At 36.0% G+C, this 15627-nt stretch overlaps 3 protein-coding genes across 6 annotated transcripts; 1 reads left to right on the top strand and 2 right to left on the bottom strand.

Moving 5' to 3' along the window:
• Window positions 1–292: 292 nt before the first annotated feature.
• Window positions 293–13850, top strand: LOC106167260 (SMAD family member 1). Of its 4 annotated transcripts, XM_087000276.1 has the most exons (6): window positions 293–423; window positions 3434–3523; window positions 11992–12177; window positions 12402–12506; window positions 12674–12898; window positions 13068–13850. In XM_087000276.1, exons 3-6 carry the CDS (start codon window positions 12006–12008, stop codon window positions 13466–13468), a joined length of 903 nt encoding a protein of 300 aa, XP_086856402.1. In that variant the 5' UTR covers window positions 293–423; window positions 3434–3523; window positions 11992–12005; the 3' UTR covers window positions 13469–13850. The 4 variants fall into 4 exon arrangements, with proteins under 4 accessions (XP_086856402.1, XP_086856401.1, XP_086856403.1 ...); XM_087000275.1 differs by lacking the exon at window positions 3434–3523; XM_087000277.1 differs by lacking the exons at window positions 293–423; window positions 3434–3523 and adding an exon at window positions 4153–4559.
• LOC106167261 (SOSS complex subunit C) lies at window positions 2027–4819 on the bottom strand. The gene is made up of 5 exons (XM_013545993.3): window positions 4630–4819; window positions 4064–4157; window positions 3834–3870; window positions 3569–3619; window positions 2027–2796 (listed from the first exon to the last, which is right to left on the bottom strand). Exons 1-5 carry the CDS (start codon window positions 4658–4660, stop codon window positions 2713–2715), a joined length of 297 nt encoding a protein of 98 aa, XP_013401447.1. The 5' UTR covers window positions 4661–4819; the 3' UTR covers window positions 2027–2712.
• Window positions 5699–8743, bottom strand: LOC106164630 (uncharacterized). The gene is made up of 3 exons (XM_013542597.3): window positions 8137–8743; window positions 7207–7281; window positions 5699–6895 (listed from the first exon to the last, which is right to left on the bottom strand). Exons 1-3 carry the CDS (start codon window positions 8210–8212, stop codon window positions 6723–6725), a joined length of 324 nt encoding a protein of 107 aa, XP_013398051.1. The 5' UTR covers window positions 8213–8743; the 3' UTR covers window positions 5699–6722.
• Window positions 13851–15627: the final 1777 nt, after the last annotated feature.

Genomic DNA, 15627 nt, shown 5'->3' with positions numbered 1-15627 from the left:
AAAATAATAACAACTTGTATAACATCACAATAACACACTGGCATCTTTGAAAATATGCATTGGGTGTATATCTAAGGATTATTCATGACTTAAACTATTTATATTTTACGAGAATTAATTGATGATTTAAACACTTATCATTAGCAGCTGAGATAAAATAGATGGAAAATGCAAAAGCTGATGAATGATAAGTATTAAAATGAAAAAATATTTTTTGGATCCCTTTTCACTGATTTAAACTTATTCAACCATTTTGAAGACTTGCAGTTCCTACGTGTGTTAAAGGGAATCGGAGAAGACTGATTGTGCCCGGAAGTGACGTGTAGTGGTGTTAGAAGCGAAGCTGAGTGGTCATTTTAACCTGGAGGTGAACGGGAGAGAAGACGTGTAGTCGGAGGAAAAAGAAGTTTTCTAAACAACCTGGTAAGATAACTCTCTTTTTTTACGCATTTTTGGGCAGAGAATACTTGTAGAAATAAAAGATGCATGATATGAAAAAGTGACACGGAACCTGAAGTTGCAAAATCGTGCTTAATTTGCGGCCAACTTGTTTTGAAATAAATGCTGCATTGACCGCCAGCGCGACAAAGAGCGTTAAGGGAAAATAATTCCCGGGAGTCTATAAATCGTTGTCATGTGGAAATTTGGCATTAATATAATCTGATATGTCCATATCTAAGTATTTTGGGGTGTTTTATGGTATGGGCTGCAATTATAACAATGTTATAGAGGTCTTGAAGGACCTTATGAAAACCAGGAAGTAGTTCGTAACTAACAACTGAATCGTACCGATTTCCGACTGCTGTGCAAAGCTGTATCTTTTTTCAATATTTTGACGAATTTTTAGATCTTTATATGTCCATCTGACATGAAATTCCACACATATGATCACACTAATACACCTTTTACACTGGTGGAGGAGCTAATCAGTGACAAATGCCAAGGCAAAGGTGACATTTTGACATGTAGACATGGTTATCATGGGAGCAGTGCTCAAAATAGGGGTATCTTCAAATTTTGATGCAACATAACAGTGTTAAATGTCCAATTTCCTCCATTCTGAGATTCTGAACATAGTGGATGATTGAATCTGACAAACTGCAATGATATGAGTTTATTTCCATTTTTGACACTTCATTACACAATACCCGATAACAAGTTTACCATCATTTTTACATAATCAACTAACAATGTTGTAAAGATGCAGGAAATGTCAAACAAGTACTTTTACGTATCTTATTAGTTCAATAATGAGACTGTTAACATGCATATGAATTGAATCTGAGGAAATCTGAAAAAAAAGCATAACTTCTAAAAAAATGGCCTGATTATGCTGATTTTCGAACTTAACCTGCGTTTTAGTTAAATTGACTACTCCTGTGAGTATAATGACAATTGGCCTATCTGTTTTTCTTATATTGTGTTATCAGTGTTTCATTTATGTTGAAATAAAAATTGAAAAAACAGCATAACTTCTATAAAAGTCGCCCGATCATGCTGATGTTCGAACTTGACCTGCATATTATGAATATTCATCAGATCTGTAAGTTTCAATCCAAAAAGTAAAGCAGTTTTTCACTTATCGTGTTATCAGGGTTGCATATATGCTGAAAAAAGTGAAAAAAACAGCATAACTTCCCTTAAAATGGCCCGATCATGCTGATTTTCGAACTTGACCTGCGTATTATGAATATTAATCAGTTCTGTAAGTTTCAAACCAAAAGGTAAAATGGATTTTCACTTATCGTATTATCAGTGTTGCATATGTGCTGAAAAAAGTGAAAAAACAGCATAACTTCCATAAAATTGGCCCAATCATGCAGATTTTCGAACTCGACCTGCGTATAATAGATATTCATCAGTTCTGTAAGTTTCAAGCCAAAAGGAAAAACAATGTGTTATTGGTGAAAGTGCACAGCAACGACGGCGACGACAGACACAGGTGACGGCTACATGTACAGACATATCTTTGTCTGTACATATAAAAAACATTGAATGCAATGGATCATTCATCACAAAAACCAAGTTTGCTTATCATCATCATAAATATATTCTTTAAAGAATATGACATCAATACATTTAACGTTTGAAGAGCAATTTCCAAAATGAGCATAAAGAAATGTCAATTTTTGCAAAAATGTAAGCATATCTAGCCATCAAATGTGTATAAATGTCAATTATTCCAAGTTTCAATCATAACTGTTGGTACATTTGTATAAAATTGTTCACTATTATTATAAAAATATTTTCTGAAATAGCCAGGGGAAAATGTCCACATTCAATAATGAAAAAAATAGTTCACTTCTTACTAAAATGAAACATTTCATTAATTGCCCAACCAATCTCTATCACATGATGCTATACACAATTTCCATAATAAAAAGTAGACGATCATTTACAATGGAAAAGGTATTTGGACTGCATTTCTCCAGCTGCTGACTCTTATCTTATTCCTTCATGTTTGAGATATTTTAATCTTGAAATTCCTGGTTCACAACTCCGCATAATTTAACAGAATCAGTAAAAATGTTGCTCGTCTGATAAGTTGTTTGTTAAACTGCTCTGGCACCTAGGTCATTTCCACCACTTTACAAAATTACACTTGCAATGAAAACAATTGCAATACTAGCACTTCTGTGTAGACAGAAGAATAGGTTTTCCTCATAATTTTCTTCCACTTATAGTTCTCAGTCTCTTGCTTGTATACAGGTATCACCTTGGTAACACTGGTAAAATGAGATTCCCAAATGAAGAGTCTTGAGTAATGAAAAATCCCACTGAGTTCTGGTGGGCATGCTGAAATGGAGATAGTGGTAATACATTTACTTAGATGTTCAGAGTAAACTATAGACCATTTGAGATCTATATACAAAAGCTATTTTTGCTACAGATGTGGGAAAATTGCACTCTAAAACCAAGGCATAAGTAAACTTACCACCTGTGCTATATTTTATGGGTACATTTGGGACAAAGAAAGCCACGATATGTAGTTTCATATTATTTTAAGCGCACTGTGTGTAAAAGAAGACAAAATGCTAGATCAATTTATGACATACTCAGCATACTTAATTCAAAAAACAAGTTGCAGAAAAGACTATAGGCAATATGCTTACACATCCTTACTGCCAATACATTCGAAGAAGATACTCGTAGTTGCAAACGTATGAAAATATGTGTTTGTAGCATTTTCCGTTATGTGACCTGTAACTATACCAGTACATCAAATTTTGTAATCCAAACAGCTCCATTGGCCTCTGTCCAGAATACAAACAAAGAGTTCATCTCAACAAATATAATAGCACACATCTGAGATGGATTGAGTCAGAATATCCAACTTCAACTACAGGGGCAGATTGAGGCGGTCTTCTGGGTCTTCCGGAAGACGGTCAAATTTCTAAGTTTACACTGATGAGTACCTATTTTTTTCTGTCAGAAGACGGTCAAAAATGGAAGATGGATCAACAAAGATAATGTGGAAGACTGTCAGAAATATCTCTGGATCCGCCCCTGAACCATGTATACAGTTAGTGAGTTACAAAGACTTGCTTATCAATAACAATGTTCTCACCTGAAGTGCTACTCTCTGCTGTGCTGCCAATGTGTTGCTATCCATTGTAAGCTGTAATTCAAACATACAGAAATATCATTCATGATGCCAAATAAGTGTACTGGTTAAAATGTTCATGCCAGACTAGGGAGTAAAATAACTATGTATATAAGTACCATAAAAGCATGTTACTAACCGGATTTTATTCTTTTGCAAATAGTACTAAACACACTCTTGTGCACAGTTATTAATGATCAACATGTCTAATATATATGCATTATCTTACCATTTGTGATGGTTGGATAGAAGGCTGAATTCCTGCACTACAAATAAAACATATTGGAACAATGAGGTTTATAAAGGGACAATAATGAGTGGTGAAAAAATCTGATCATATATTTTTATCATATTTTTGGTAAAATTAATAAATTTAGCTCCTTTCATCTTTGCTTAACTGGTGTGGGACAGTGTACTTTACTTTTCTCTGAGTAAGTTTCTAAAAATATTGTCTTTTACCCAGATGCTGCCCCAGATGGCTGGCTCGCAGCCTGTATTCTCAGTCGCTTTTTCTGTTCTTCTAGTTCTTCCAATATTTTCCTGTTTTGTCGACCTGAAAAGTACATAAATCCACGTTCAACAACGTGTTAGTGCCAAAGACAATTTTAAGTTACCCAAAGCTTATATGTGAAAATGAAGGAATACAAGTTAATTTGAAATTTCTGTCCCTATATAGCCCTTATATATCTATTGAAGGATTTCTAATATTAAGCTGAGCGTGCAAGAATCAGATGAGAGGGGGGGTATAGGATCTGTAACTTAAAACTCACAATATGGTACAGACTTACAAGCTTGAAACTGTGTTATCGATGCGGTACCTATGGTACTTGCCTCAGTTTGCGGCCTTACATGCTAACGGGAGACTGTGCCGTTCGCATGTGGAAGGCCGCTGACTGAGGCAACTATGCTATTCGTGATACCTTTAGATGAGATGGTGTGAAGAATTTTTGAACAGGTAAACCAGGCCATGTTGAAATGATTGGTAGAAATACATGTTATAGAAAGATTCTGATACTAGAAATTACCTTGGCCAGCATTAGGAGCTTGAAAAGCCATCTTATATCGCTTCGTCTACGGCTTAAGTTGACACTATCCACTACCGCTCCTCTCCTCCCTCTTTATGGACACCATTGCATTGTTTTCATAATAATCAGAAACGAGACTTGAATGCGGAATTAAACACCAAAGCTTTTGAGGTCAAGGTCATAGAAATGCTGAGTCCAGTGTCAAAACTCGCCGATTAAACTGATCGTTGATAATTATTGTTTCATTTAATTTAACAAAGCTATATCAGAGAGTGTCTGTAGATTTGCTGATAGTTGATAAAGACCTATATTACAATGTGCATTAATTTTTCAAAAGAATTTTCAAATTTCCTTGTCTTGTTCTCACACAACGGTAGTTCTGGCATCATTAAAACGCTACATGAAATGCAAATTTAGGATGCTTTATATAAATGCAAACAGTCAGATATTCACGTCAACTTATTTGTCTTAGACATCTTATTCTAAAGTACTGTTACTACCTTGGAAAAAAGGTGTACGTGTGTGTGTGTGGGGGGGGGGGACTGATTTGTACTGCTTGTCAGTGGTTCGTGACAATGTAGGCATAAATGTTAACAGAGTTGATTCAATATTTAAAAAAAACCTACTTGTTTCAGGTGTCCTATTAATCTCAAATTTAAGCTCCCTTTTTTTTTTTTTTTTTTTTTTTTATCCCAGATACCCTGTAGGATGAAGTCGTCGGCCCCTACCAATGTTCTGGTAGACCCTTCTTGTTTACATAGACGTCCTTTGTTCTGCATTTTCTTTATATTAAACTTTATTCTTTGCTCCGAAAATTTATGGTGACATTGGCCCAAAATTATAATCTCCCACCGCACTTAGAATATGATCGAGATGCGCTGACACAAAGGTAGGCCTATACTAGTAGACCCCTATATGTTTTTAAAAGACTAGCTATTGGAGAACTTGTGCAGGTTGGCGCAAAAAAAGGAAAAAAAAAAGAAATATAATTACAGGGCCTTCTCAGTCACATACCTACATGTTTGTACAAATTGTTGAACCAATAATAATAATAAGAGAAAGATGTATATTAACCAAGATGTATATTTTATTACATACATGCATCCTGTACAACAGCATGTGCATATTGAATAAGCTACGTAAGCATGTCGTCAAGGCTTCTGTTTCTGACTTCTAAGAGATCCGTCGTAACATTGAACCTGTGTACATTTTGTTACTTCTGTCTGCAGGATCTATGTAAGCGACGCCTTCGATGTGATTCCGCGAAGAATCGGGGGGGGGGGGGGGGGGGTAACAGCCTTTTGGGTTTGTGGCGTGGGTCAAAATCTACGTTTAAGGGGATTTGAGTGTAACATAGGCCTAACATAGTTAATGGAACTGTTTTCTTTTCATACACATCGGGTGACAATCTCTGTACATATAGCCATCACCTGCGTCTGTCGTCGGCGTCGCCATGCACTTTCAGAGATAACATGATAAGTGGAAAACTGTTTGACCTATTGTCTTCAAACTTACAGAACTCTTGAATATTCATAAAATACAGATCAAGGCTGAAAATAAGTTTGATCGGTCCAATTTTTTCAAATTTTTTCACCACATATGCAATATAGATAACACATTTCGAGGAAAACTGTTTGGTCTATTGTGTGGAGGCGGGGTGACCATCTGGGGATTAAACGACGCTGCTTTTAAGTGGAGTCGGCCATGTTAGTCGGCGGATCAGTTAGTCCGCGGATCATCTGTTCTGAATGCGCTCCAAGTCACACTAATTTCATTGGTCCTACTTCCTGAACTATTTCATTCATTATTATAAAAAGTAGGCTATTCCATCGAACATGCAGGTTTCTCGCCAGAAGGATGCCACGCCTCTAATAAAATCACACTAATAACAAGTTAACCAGCAACTTGATTCTGAAAGATTTTTTTCAAGATTTATTAAATATTCACTGCTCGATGTAATTTTTAGCTGAATTTCACTAGGCCTACCGAACAAAATGCTAGGGCAAGTGACATGGCAGAATGGGGGGGTTGTGGGCAGATAGCAAAATTAACCAGAAAGGCCCTTCTATAAAATGGGTCCTCTTTTTGCGTAGTTAATGTTCTTTTGCAGTTGGTGAAAGTTTGTTTTGCTTCGCTTTTGTTGTCTCCTCGGGGTGAACTACTTGATATAGGGCTATGATAATAAAACTTCCTAGGATGAAGGCACCAACAATTATTGCAGCCAAGTCCAGCACTGTAAGGTCCGTGCCTGCCACTAATGGATACACTGGAGGAAGAAAGTAATGTAAATAAAAAACATAGACTCAGATAGTGACATCAAATAATAAGTAGTCAAGTTAAATGTGACTATTTGAATAAATACAAAAAGTTTAAAATGTTTTTCTATCTAATTAAACGATTGATGCCCATACTAAAATTACAAAACGAATTCAGATACTGTGAAATTCTTTTTTTTTTTTTTCAAAGTATGACATGATGTTTTCTAAACAGATTGAATTCTCTGGATCAGCGTTACTGAAATTTTAGATCTAGAATGAAGTTACAGATTGTCCTTTTAATTGTGTATAAGTAACTTACGAGTTGCCGCCTGAGTTGTTGTTGTTGTTGTTGTAATATTATTAGTAATGTTGTTATTCCCTTCAGTGGTTTGCACTAAAAGAAAAAAATATGTTAAAGTAATCGTAACAAGTACGCAAGCTCATTATTATTGATAATTGTACCTTGCAGCACTGTAAAATAAATTTAAAGTCACCTACATATTCTCATAAACAAGCTTATCTATCTTTGAGAGAACAGCTACAATCATACAAAAGTGGGCATACGGCTCTAGTGAACTCTGGAGATGAAAATAATATAGATTCTCAAACTAGTATTTATCATACGGTTTTCCACTGAATTAAACAAAATTTTGTTTCAAAATATAGTGTGTATCGCTAACTTTGCACGATGGCTTAATCAAATTTTATTTATTATTTTAGAATGTATATAGAATAAGACGAAAAATCATCGAAACCGTGAGATGCAAAAAAACAAAGAAAAGAAAATAAAAAATTAATAAAGCCATCGCGTTATATCCGGGCTATAAAAAGATATAAGTGGGATGATGTCGTATAAAATGCGACAAGAACCTGTCATAAGAGTATTATATGTTAACAACTCGCGATCGGGAAAGTAACCTTTAATGCAATGTCACATATAATTTATCACGTCCTGGCGGACACCTTTAGTATTATATTGCAAAATAGAAATATATATATATTTTTTAAATATAGTATCTTAATAGCATTAGTATTTGCTTCTGAGGTCGATGTTTTTATGGTCTTATATACCATATTATAAAATCGCTCTTCGTTTAATCTACTTTTCGAGATTGACGCAGCTAGGAAACGGGAGCAGAAACAATCAACATTCACCACTTATTAGCCTAGATAACATGAAACTAAACTCTTAACACTGTGGAATTTTTCTAGATAGTAAACTATCCTTTACTGTGTAACAGTTACTTACCTTCCAAAAAAGTGATAATAATATAGAAAAATGCTACAAAAAATATAAAACTTGAGGATGTCTCGTTTACAGCCATTTCAGAGCTTCAATCAGTCCCAATGGGAGGTCAGTGGTCTCTCTTCTCCATCTTTTCATAGATACAGTACGCATATGTTTCAACGACAAATCGGCACAGTAAATTAGAGATTGTAAAACCAGGAAATTGACTGTGCTTGTTTAAACATACATTGTTCCGGCTGGTAGTGGCTATTTCACGTGTACCTTTGTTGCTGGTTCTATTATGTAGTTCTCTGCTGTGTGTTCTGTAGCGTTATGTCTACGCCACCGGCCAACACGTTACCCAGCGACTCACAGCATACTAAAACATCATGTCAACAGATAAGACGTTGTCAGTAAGGCTGACGCGATCAAATAAATTAATCAGTTGTGCTCAATTGCAGTGCAATATATCCCTCGGGTCTATTTAGTTAGCTCGCGCAGACGTTTAGATAGCGTGCTTGGAAGGTTTTTTCTGTTGTCAAACAAAATGTGAGTCAAAGAATATTATAGAAATATTGATTTTTGTCACAAATTAGTAGCTGTTCTATTGTTAAAATGAGTGGCCTGTAGCAAGCATCCGATGTAGACAAATCCGCCTCTTCTCTTCCTTCTCTTCTACATGTTTACCTAAGGAATCTGTGAATAATTAATTCCACAGGACATTAGCGCAAACACAGTTCTCACTTTTACGATGTCAAGGTCGATTAAATGAGCATCCCGGAGAGCTATCCTCTGCAAGCCAACGCAAAAGTAAAGTGATGTGTACTCTGTTTGAAAGACTAACTAGCTGATAAGCTAAGAAAAATCAGTCCAAGGTAAAATGTGAACAACAAAGAAGTTTCGATTTAGTTATTTTCCGTTGGGATTTTTTCTGTGTCCAGGAAAACGCTTGAAAATACTGAGTATCAAAAGTGGCAATGTAGTTTATGAAAATATGTATCAAACACAACATACTGGAACGTACTGGTAGTAGTGAAATTAACAATTGACGGGATCCCGTTTTCAGAAACTGACGCAAAAATGACGTTACTGTTATTTCTCTTGCGTCCGAAGCAATTCACTTTTGGCCTACTATCACTTTGTTATATATTTATCAAGTACCTGACTAAAAAACTGGCTTTAAGATATACATTAGTAAAAGCACCTTTTTCGATTATATGCGTTTCTTGCAGTTCCACTTTGGATAAAACCCATTTTAGGTCACCTGAACGTAGGCCTACCTATTTCATTATTTCACGATAATACTTTTGGAAAAATCTACATGTATCTTTAGAGATGAGGGGTATGATTATATTTCAAGACAACAGAATTTCCGTGTGTGTTCGGTTTAATAGCTACAAAGCGCGAAATTCAGTTGGGCAAAGATTTTAGCTCAGCTGCTGTGGTGTATATACTGTTTTAAGGCCATGAAGACACTGATGAAGACAAACGCAGCTTGTTGATAATTGTTGATGACTAAAGGCCACGAGGAATTGTGTCGACAATTAACAGTACTAGGGTCTTTTTTACTAAGGTCAAATGGAAATAAGTACAGATCATCGGCAATCATGTTAGTGAAATTTGTGCTTTTAAGATTTTTTTTTTTCGTTTGGTGATCTTTTTCATCTACCTTTTTCAATTGAAAGCGATTGGCTTTTTAGAAACAATGCAGTCGCATAAACATGCTTCGCAGAAGAGAGAGAACATGACCATCTACTCACTGCACGTGTCTGATGATTATACCGAGAAAATTATTCGTGGTTACGCCTCACCTAGGAATCATTGCAGCGAAACCGTATCTTCCGGCAGAAGTGGGAAGATGACGCGCTTTCCGACGTAAGAGACGACCCCACAAAATGCACTGGCGGTCAAACTTCAGTTGAGAACATATAACATACACAACCCAGTCTAACTGAGCAAAATGTCAGCTTTAAGTGGTCTGAATAACTTGTTCTCATTCACCAATCCTTTCACCAAGCGACTGTTAGGATGGAGACAGGGAGACGAAGAGGAAAAATGGGCCGAAGAGGCTATTTTGTGGCTCGTTAAGAAACTGAAAAAGAAAAGCGGTGCCTTAGAGGAACTGGAAAAGGCATTAAGCTGCACTGGCACACGAACGGGATGCGTTACCATTCCACGTTCTTTAGATGGACGTATTCAGATTCACCATCGCAAGGGTTTGCCCCATGTATTTTACTGCCGGGTATGGAGATGGCCTGATCTCCGAAGTCACCACGAGTTGAAGGCTCAGGAATTCTGTGAATTCCCCTTTAGTGCCAAGAAAGGTGAAGTCTGTGTCAATCCTTATCACTACAGCCGAGTGGAATCTCCAGGTAAAAGTCTCCTAGCTCGTCCCATTATACATACATTATGCCTCATGAAATACTTCCTTACTTGTAATATGCATGCTTTGTTCTAATTTCATTTATCCCGTGTATTGGTGGTTTTACTTCAACCTATCAGATCGAAACATTCTTGTTAATGCGGTTAATTAACCTGTCCGGTTTTCTAAAGTATGTATTTACAATTGAAATATTACATATCGATTTTATATGCACAGCCTAATAGATATTTAACCAAAAGTAAATTACTGTCATTAAGGAGGGTTATTAATATACTCAACAATTACTACTAAATAGGCGCAGCAAAGGGCAAGCAAATACAGACTTGTTAACCAAAATAGTAAGAGGGATCCTTACAGCCCCAGAATATCAACCTTCTCAATAACCTTTACGTTTTGTTTTCATTTTAAACCACGGCAGTGTATTTATCTATAATACAAAATTGTATTTTTTATATGACGCAGATGCAAAAAGTGAATGATTATCCTGTAATTATTTTGACTATCTAGCTAATGTGCCAGCTGCACAGTAATGTATGCTTTACAATGAGAGAAAATGTCAAATATTACTCACTCGAAGAGAAGGGTAATAATTTCAAGATTTATTACACTTAAATAGCCATTGTGTAAATTTTATTGATAAGGCTAATGCCCTAATGGCTGTGAAAAGTAACAAACGGACATATGGTAGAGAGGTAAACCAGGTAGAATGTGAGAGAAAAAAAGGTAAAAACGACTTTTTGGCATATATGATAATTCCCAATTTCTGATAAATTCAAATTGTACAATCACGCTCTCCCTATAGTTATTTCATTATTATTATTTTAGTTTATTATGCTGTTTTGTATAGCTTATCATATTTAAATGTGACCATTTGCCATTTACTTTTTTTTTAATCACCGGATAGTTTCTTTCATGCTAAAGTTGAAATCTGGCCTTCCTTTAAGATCTTGAGCTTGTTAAATGCGAAAATGGTGCGTGTCATTACACCATGATTAATCGCGCGGTTGAATTATTGTCTTAGAATTGTAGAGAAGTGGTGAATAACAACAAATACGGTCATCACTTGGAGATGGGCAGTAAATAATCTTTTGGAATATCTTCAAGTTAGTTTTTTTTTTTTTTTAATTTCAAAGGCTTGGTTATTAACATAGTCTTAAATTAAAAATTCTGCCATTTTTGTTTAACATAAAGCAATATTCAATTCATCTGTAGTAACGTTGCACCAGGGCTTTTATCCCAGTATTCTGTAACAGTTTAACTGCATGTGCACACAACTGACACAATATCCGACTGGTGAGGACAGCATCAGTTCTCTCCGGGAAACCGCTGCAGATTGTGCTCTAAGAATCTTGGTCACGCGGACATAGACCATTAGTCAAAGTGGCATACACGAACAAACTTCAACCGGTCAATTTTACCCCTCTACATGTACCATCTGTTTTGTTGGAGTATTCCATTAAAGGCTGTGATATTTTCCCGATTCTATTTCCCAGTACTTCCTCCGGTGATGGTCCCCCGTTACACGCCAGAGTTTCCATCGCCCTGCACACTGGCCCCCTTTCAACTGAGACCCGACCCACGCATGCCATGCAATGTCAACTACCCGGACGCATTCCAAACTTCTTTCCCCTCTAGATCTGACCAGTTCTCGAATCAGGGCAGTCAGCACAGTATACCAAGTAAGTGTTTATTTTTTTAATGGGACAATTATAGAGAATTTAAGAAAAATGATAAAATTATTTTTATCTTAGCTCTGCAGTAATGATATATGGAGAGTAATACATCCCAATATAGCTTTTAACTGAAAGAACTGCCCTAAATCAAATTTTATCAAATAACACAAATAATGGAATTACACCCTTGCTGGTTTATATCATACATTTATATTTTCATCAAATCATAGACAGCACCCCTCCCCCGGCTTATCAGGAATCTGCAGGATATACTATCCAATACCGGCCCCAGGAACTCTCATGTTTGATGGATATGTCTGATGACAGTAGTCAAGGTAATGCATAATAGATAATAGTTTGGTTGCTAAGATATGCTTGTGTCTACACTATAGAGTGCAAATAGTGGACGGGGGGGGGGGGCGTGTACGGTGTATCCCTTGGCGTCCAGTGTTTTCCACTGTGGCAGTTTACCAACATTAACTACCGTTGTTTTTTCTTTCAGATGTTCAAGCCGTTTCCTACCAAGAGCCATCAGATTCATGGTGTAAAATCGTGTATTTTGAACTAAATAGCCGAGTAGGAGAATCATTTCACGCTTCAAACATGCACGTATACGTGGATGGTTTTACGGATCCTAACAGCAATAGCAATAGGTTCTGCCTGGGTTTGCTATCCAATATAAATAGAAATTCCACAATTGAGAATACAAGGAAACACATTGGAAAAGGTAAAACTTTTTGACCGAAAGTAGTCGACTATTTACTCACTTTGGCAGGAAATGCAAGGTTCCTCGCTGTGTATTGAATATCTAAAGCAATTGTCTTAAACGTTTGGCATTGTCATTTGAATGATCATATGCTAATGCAATCATGGTTTTTGTCAATGTTTTTTGTCAGGTCTTCATCTGTACTACATCGGCGGGGAGGTGTTTGCAGAGTGTTTGAGCAACAGCAGTATTTTTGTACAGAGTCGACAATGCAACTACCGCCACAACTTCCATGCCACCACTGTTTGCAAAATTCCGCCGGGTTGCACCTTGAAGATCTTTAACAACCAAGAATTTGCCGAAATGTTGAACCAGGCAGTCCACCATGGATTCGAAGCAGTGTACGAATTGACCAAAATGTGCACGATAAGGCTGAGCTTTGTGAAAGGATGGGGTGCCGAATATCATCGTCAAGATGTAACAAGCACCCCTTGCTGGATAGAGATTCACCTGAACGGACCGCTGCAGTGGCTTGACAGGGTGCTGTCTCAAATGGGATCACCCGACCTCTTGATTTCATCTGTGTCATAGCGTGATTTTATAGATGCTATTTTTCGAAGGGCTCAAGCCAAACTGGTCTGATCCCCCTTTTTCCGTTAATAAAGCAAATCTATGTTTGAGTAAAGTGCAACGCATAAACATATTGCTTTATTGGCGTTTTAAATTGATAACAGCTTCGCACCATGCCTGGGTACACTCAAACTGAAAACTGTAGAAGATATTTCTGAGTTAGTTACTGTGTTTATTCTTCTTGTCATGTTTCATTAGGTTAACAGAAAAAAAATTTATGGGTAACTGCCATTCCACAATAAAAGTTTGTAAAAGAAAAATGACGCAAGGGCATATTATTCAGCATATATGGGTTTTAGCTCTTGGTGGGGTAGTGGAGCTCCGAATATCTATTTTTCACAACAATTAGAACTATATATATATATATATATATATATATATATATATATATATATATATATATATATATATATATATATATATATATATTTTTTTTTTTTTTTTTTTTTTTTTTTTTTTTTTTTGGATAAGAGAGAAGTAAAATCATTATATTTATCAACTTTTTTGATGTAAGCATAATAGAGTACTGTTAGAAGTAGCTTGGACAGCGAACAATGTTAAAATGTAACATTTTAAAAGCTGAATAAATTATTATTATTATAATAATTATATTTGGCATCGTTTTTATTGTCAATTTCCTCTTAAAATAAACAGATAAACAAACACAAAAACAAACAAATAAATAAATAAATAGATAAATAAATTAATTAATTAATAAATGAGAGACTCAAATATCCAAGCATTTCACAAAAGTCTCCGTTACTCCTGAAGGTGATCTTGTTTTCAGAAAAGATTTTATTTTATTTTATTTATTTATTTTTCTTTTTTTTTCACATGCCATACACAGCTGAAAATACAGCGGTTTTATCTGGTATCGATATTTTGGATATACATGTTTATTTACCGGGAGCATTACCCATGATTGACGGAACAGATTTCGAAAAAAATGTTTAGCGGTCAAGCAAGAAATAGGTGAAAGAAAGACGAACTTGCCTTTTTAGACAACTGAAACCCAGGGTACTTCGGGGATGAGAGGTACGTGACGTGAACATAAGATGCGTGACATTAACACTAAGGAAACAGATATGATAATGACAATACATTACGTTCCAAATGCAAATGTGTTTATTACATTTATCAATAAAAATAATCATTATTTGTTTACTCTAAGATACAAATGGTGCGTTTAGACGATAAGCGCATAGGCCTCCTTAAGGGTTTTCATATAGAACGGAACAAACAAGAAGAGATACAACAAAACAGAGGAAAACTTTCTTGAGCAAAAATGGTCATTAGCTTGGTATTTAGATCATAAGTGAAAATTATTAAAACCGTACTGTAGGCAATATCAATACAATACTGTAGGCAATACCAGCTCTGCCGTTTCTGAACATGAAACAGACACAGTATTGACCAAGATCCTTGAGTCCGAGTCATCTGACATCCCACGCAAGATACGAGAGGATATCAACATCAGCGGTAACCAGCCACCCATGAATGGGGGGGAGGGGGGGGGGGTTCGATCTACCTGACATTTATAAGAGGGTCCTGGACTCTATACCACCTAGCGGTCAGTGAGTGTCAACATCTGCTTACATCAGTCTGATGAAGGTCTACGTCCAGGTTGGCCGTAAGCTAACGGTATGAAAGTTTTTCGGCTTGTGTTTGATAATTTTCATTTATGAAAACTTTCTTTTTTTTTCAAAAATTTCAGTTCAAATTTGTCAGAAAATGCCATTGGTATGTTTATAGGCTATGCCTGAGTGAAAAGAAGAGTGAGAAGGTTTGGAGAGATTTTTCGTTATTTGCATTTTGTTTGTTTTGTTGTTTCCATGGTTTCCTTTGTGTACAAAAAATTCTTAACAATCGATTATGCATTTTTGAAAAAAAAGTTGATGAAATTAGTTTTTGTTGCTGTTGCGCAAACGTGCTGTGCATGTTTCTAAAGAACAAAAAAGGTCCATTTGTTGACGTCACGATGACGACATAAACGTACCACGTGATGATTTACTTTGAGGAAAAGAGAAATAGGTGAGTCAACAGCAGGATTTATGTTTTCTATAACTTTTTATTTTACTTCCTACTTTTTTTTTTTTTTTTTTTTTTTTTTTTTACAAATT

This window comes from Lingula anatina, chromosome 1, assembly GCF_051362555.1.
Source record: "Lingula anatina isolate TDL-2025a chromosome 1, LinAna3.0, whole genome shotgun sequence".
Taxonomy (NCBI): domain Eukaryota; kingdom Metazoa; phylum Brachiopoda; class Lingulata; order Lingulida; family Lingulidae; genus Lingula; species Lingula anatina.
The sequence above is the reverse complement of the archived record's forward strand: the minus strand, read 5'-3'. Positions and strand labels throughout refer to the sequence as shown.

What these genes read in the sequence shown, in the direction of transcription:
- LOC106164630 (XM_013542597.3), bottom strand. Translation starts at nt 8,212, where the DNA reads ATGGCTGTAAACGAGACATCCTCAAGTTTTATATTTTTTGTAGCATTT. An exon ending in TATTATCACTTTTTTGGAAG is followed by an intron (nt 7,282 to 8,136) that starts GTAAGTAACTGT and finishes TTTTTCTTTTAG; the next exon opens with TGCAAACCACTGAAGGGAAT. An exon ending in AACAACTCAGGCGGCAACTC is followed by an intron (nt 6,896 to 7,206) that starts GTAAGTTACTTA and finishes TTCTTCCTCCAG; the next exon opens with TGTATCCATTAGTGGCAGGC.
- LOC106167261 (XM_013545993.3), bottom strand. Translation starts at nt 4,660, where the DNA reads ATGGCTTTTCAAGCTCCTAATGCTGGCCAAG. An exon ending in CCATCTGGGGCAGCATCTGG is followed by an intron (nt 3,871 to 4,063) that starts GTAAAAGACAAT and finishes TTTTATTTGTAG; the next exon opens with TGCAGGAATTCAGCCTTCTA. An exon ending in CTATCCAACCATCACAAATG is followed by an intron (nt 3,620 to 3,833) that starts GTAAGATAATGC and finishes TTTGAATTACAG; the next exon opens with CTTACAATGGATAGCAACAC.
- LOC106167260 (XM_013545992.3), top strand. Translation starts at nt 10,076, where the DNA reads ATGTCAGCTTTAAGTGGTCTGAATAACTTGTTCTCATTCACCAATCCT. An exon ending in CAGTCAGCACAGTATACCAA is followed by an intron (nt 12,178 to 12,401) that starts GTAAGTGTTTAT and finishes ATCAAATCATAG; the next exon opens with ACAGCACCCCTCCCCCGGCT. An exon ending in AAGGAAACACATTGGAAAAG is followed by an intron (nt 12,899 to 13,067) that starts GTAAAACTTTTT and finishes GTTTTTTGTCAG; the next exon opens with GTCTTCATCTGTACTACATC.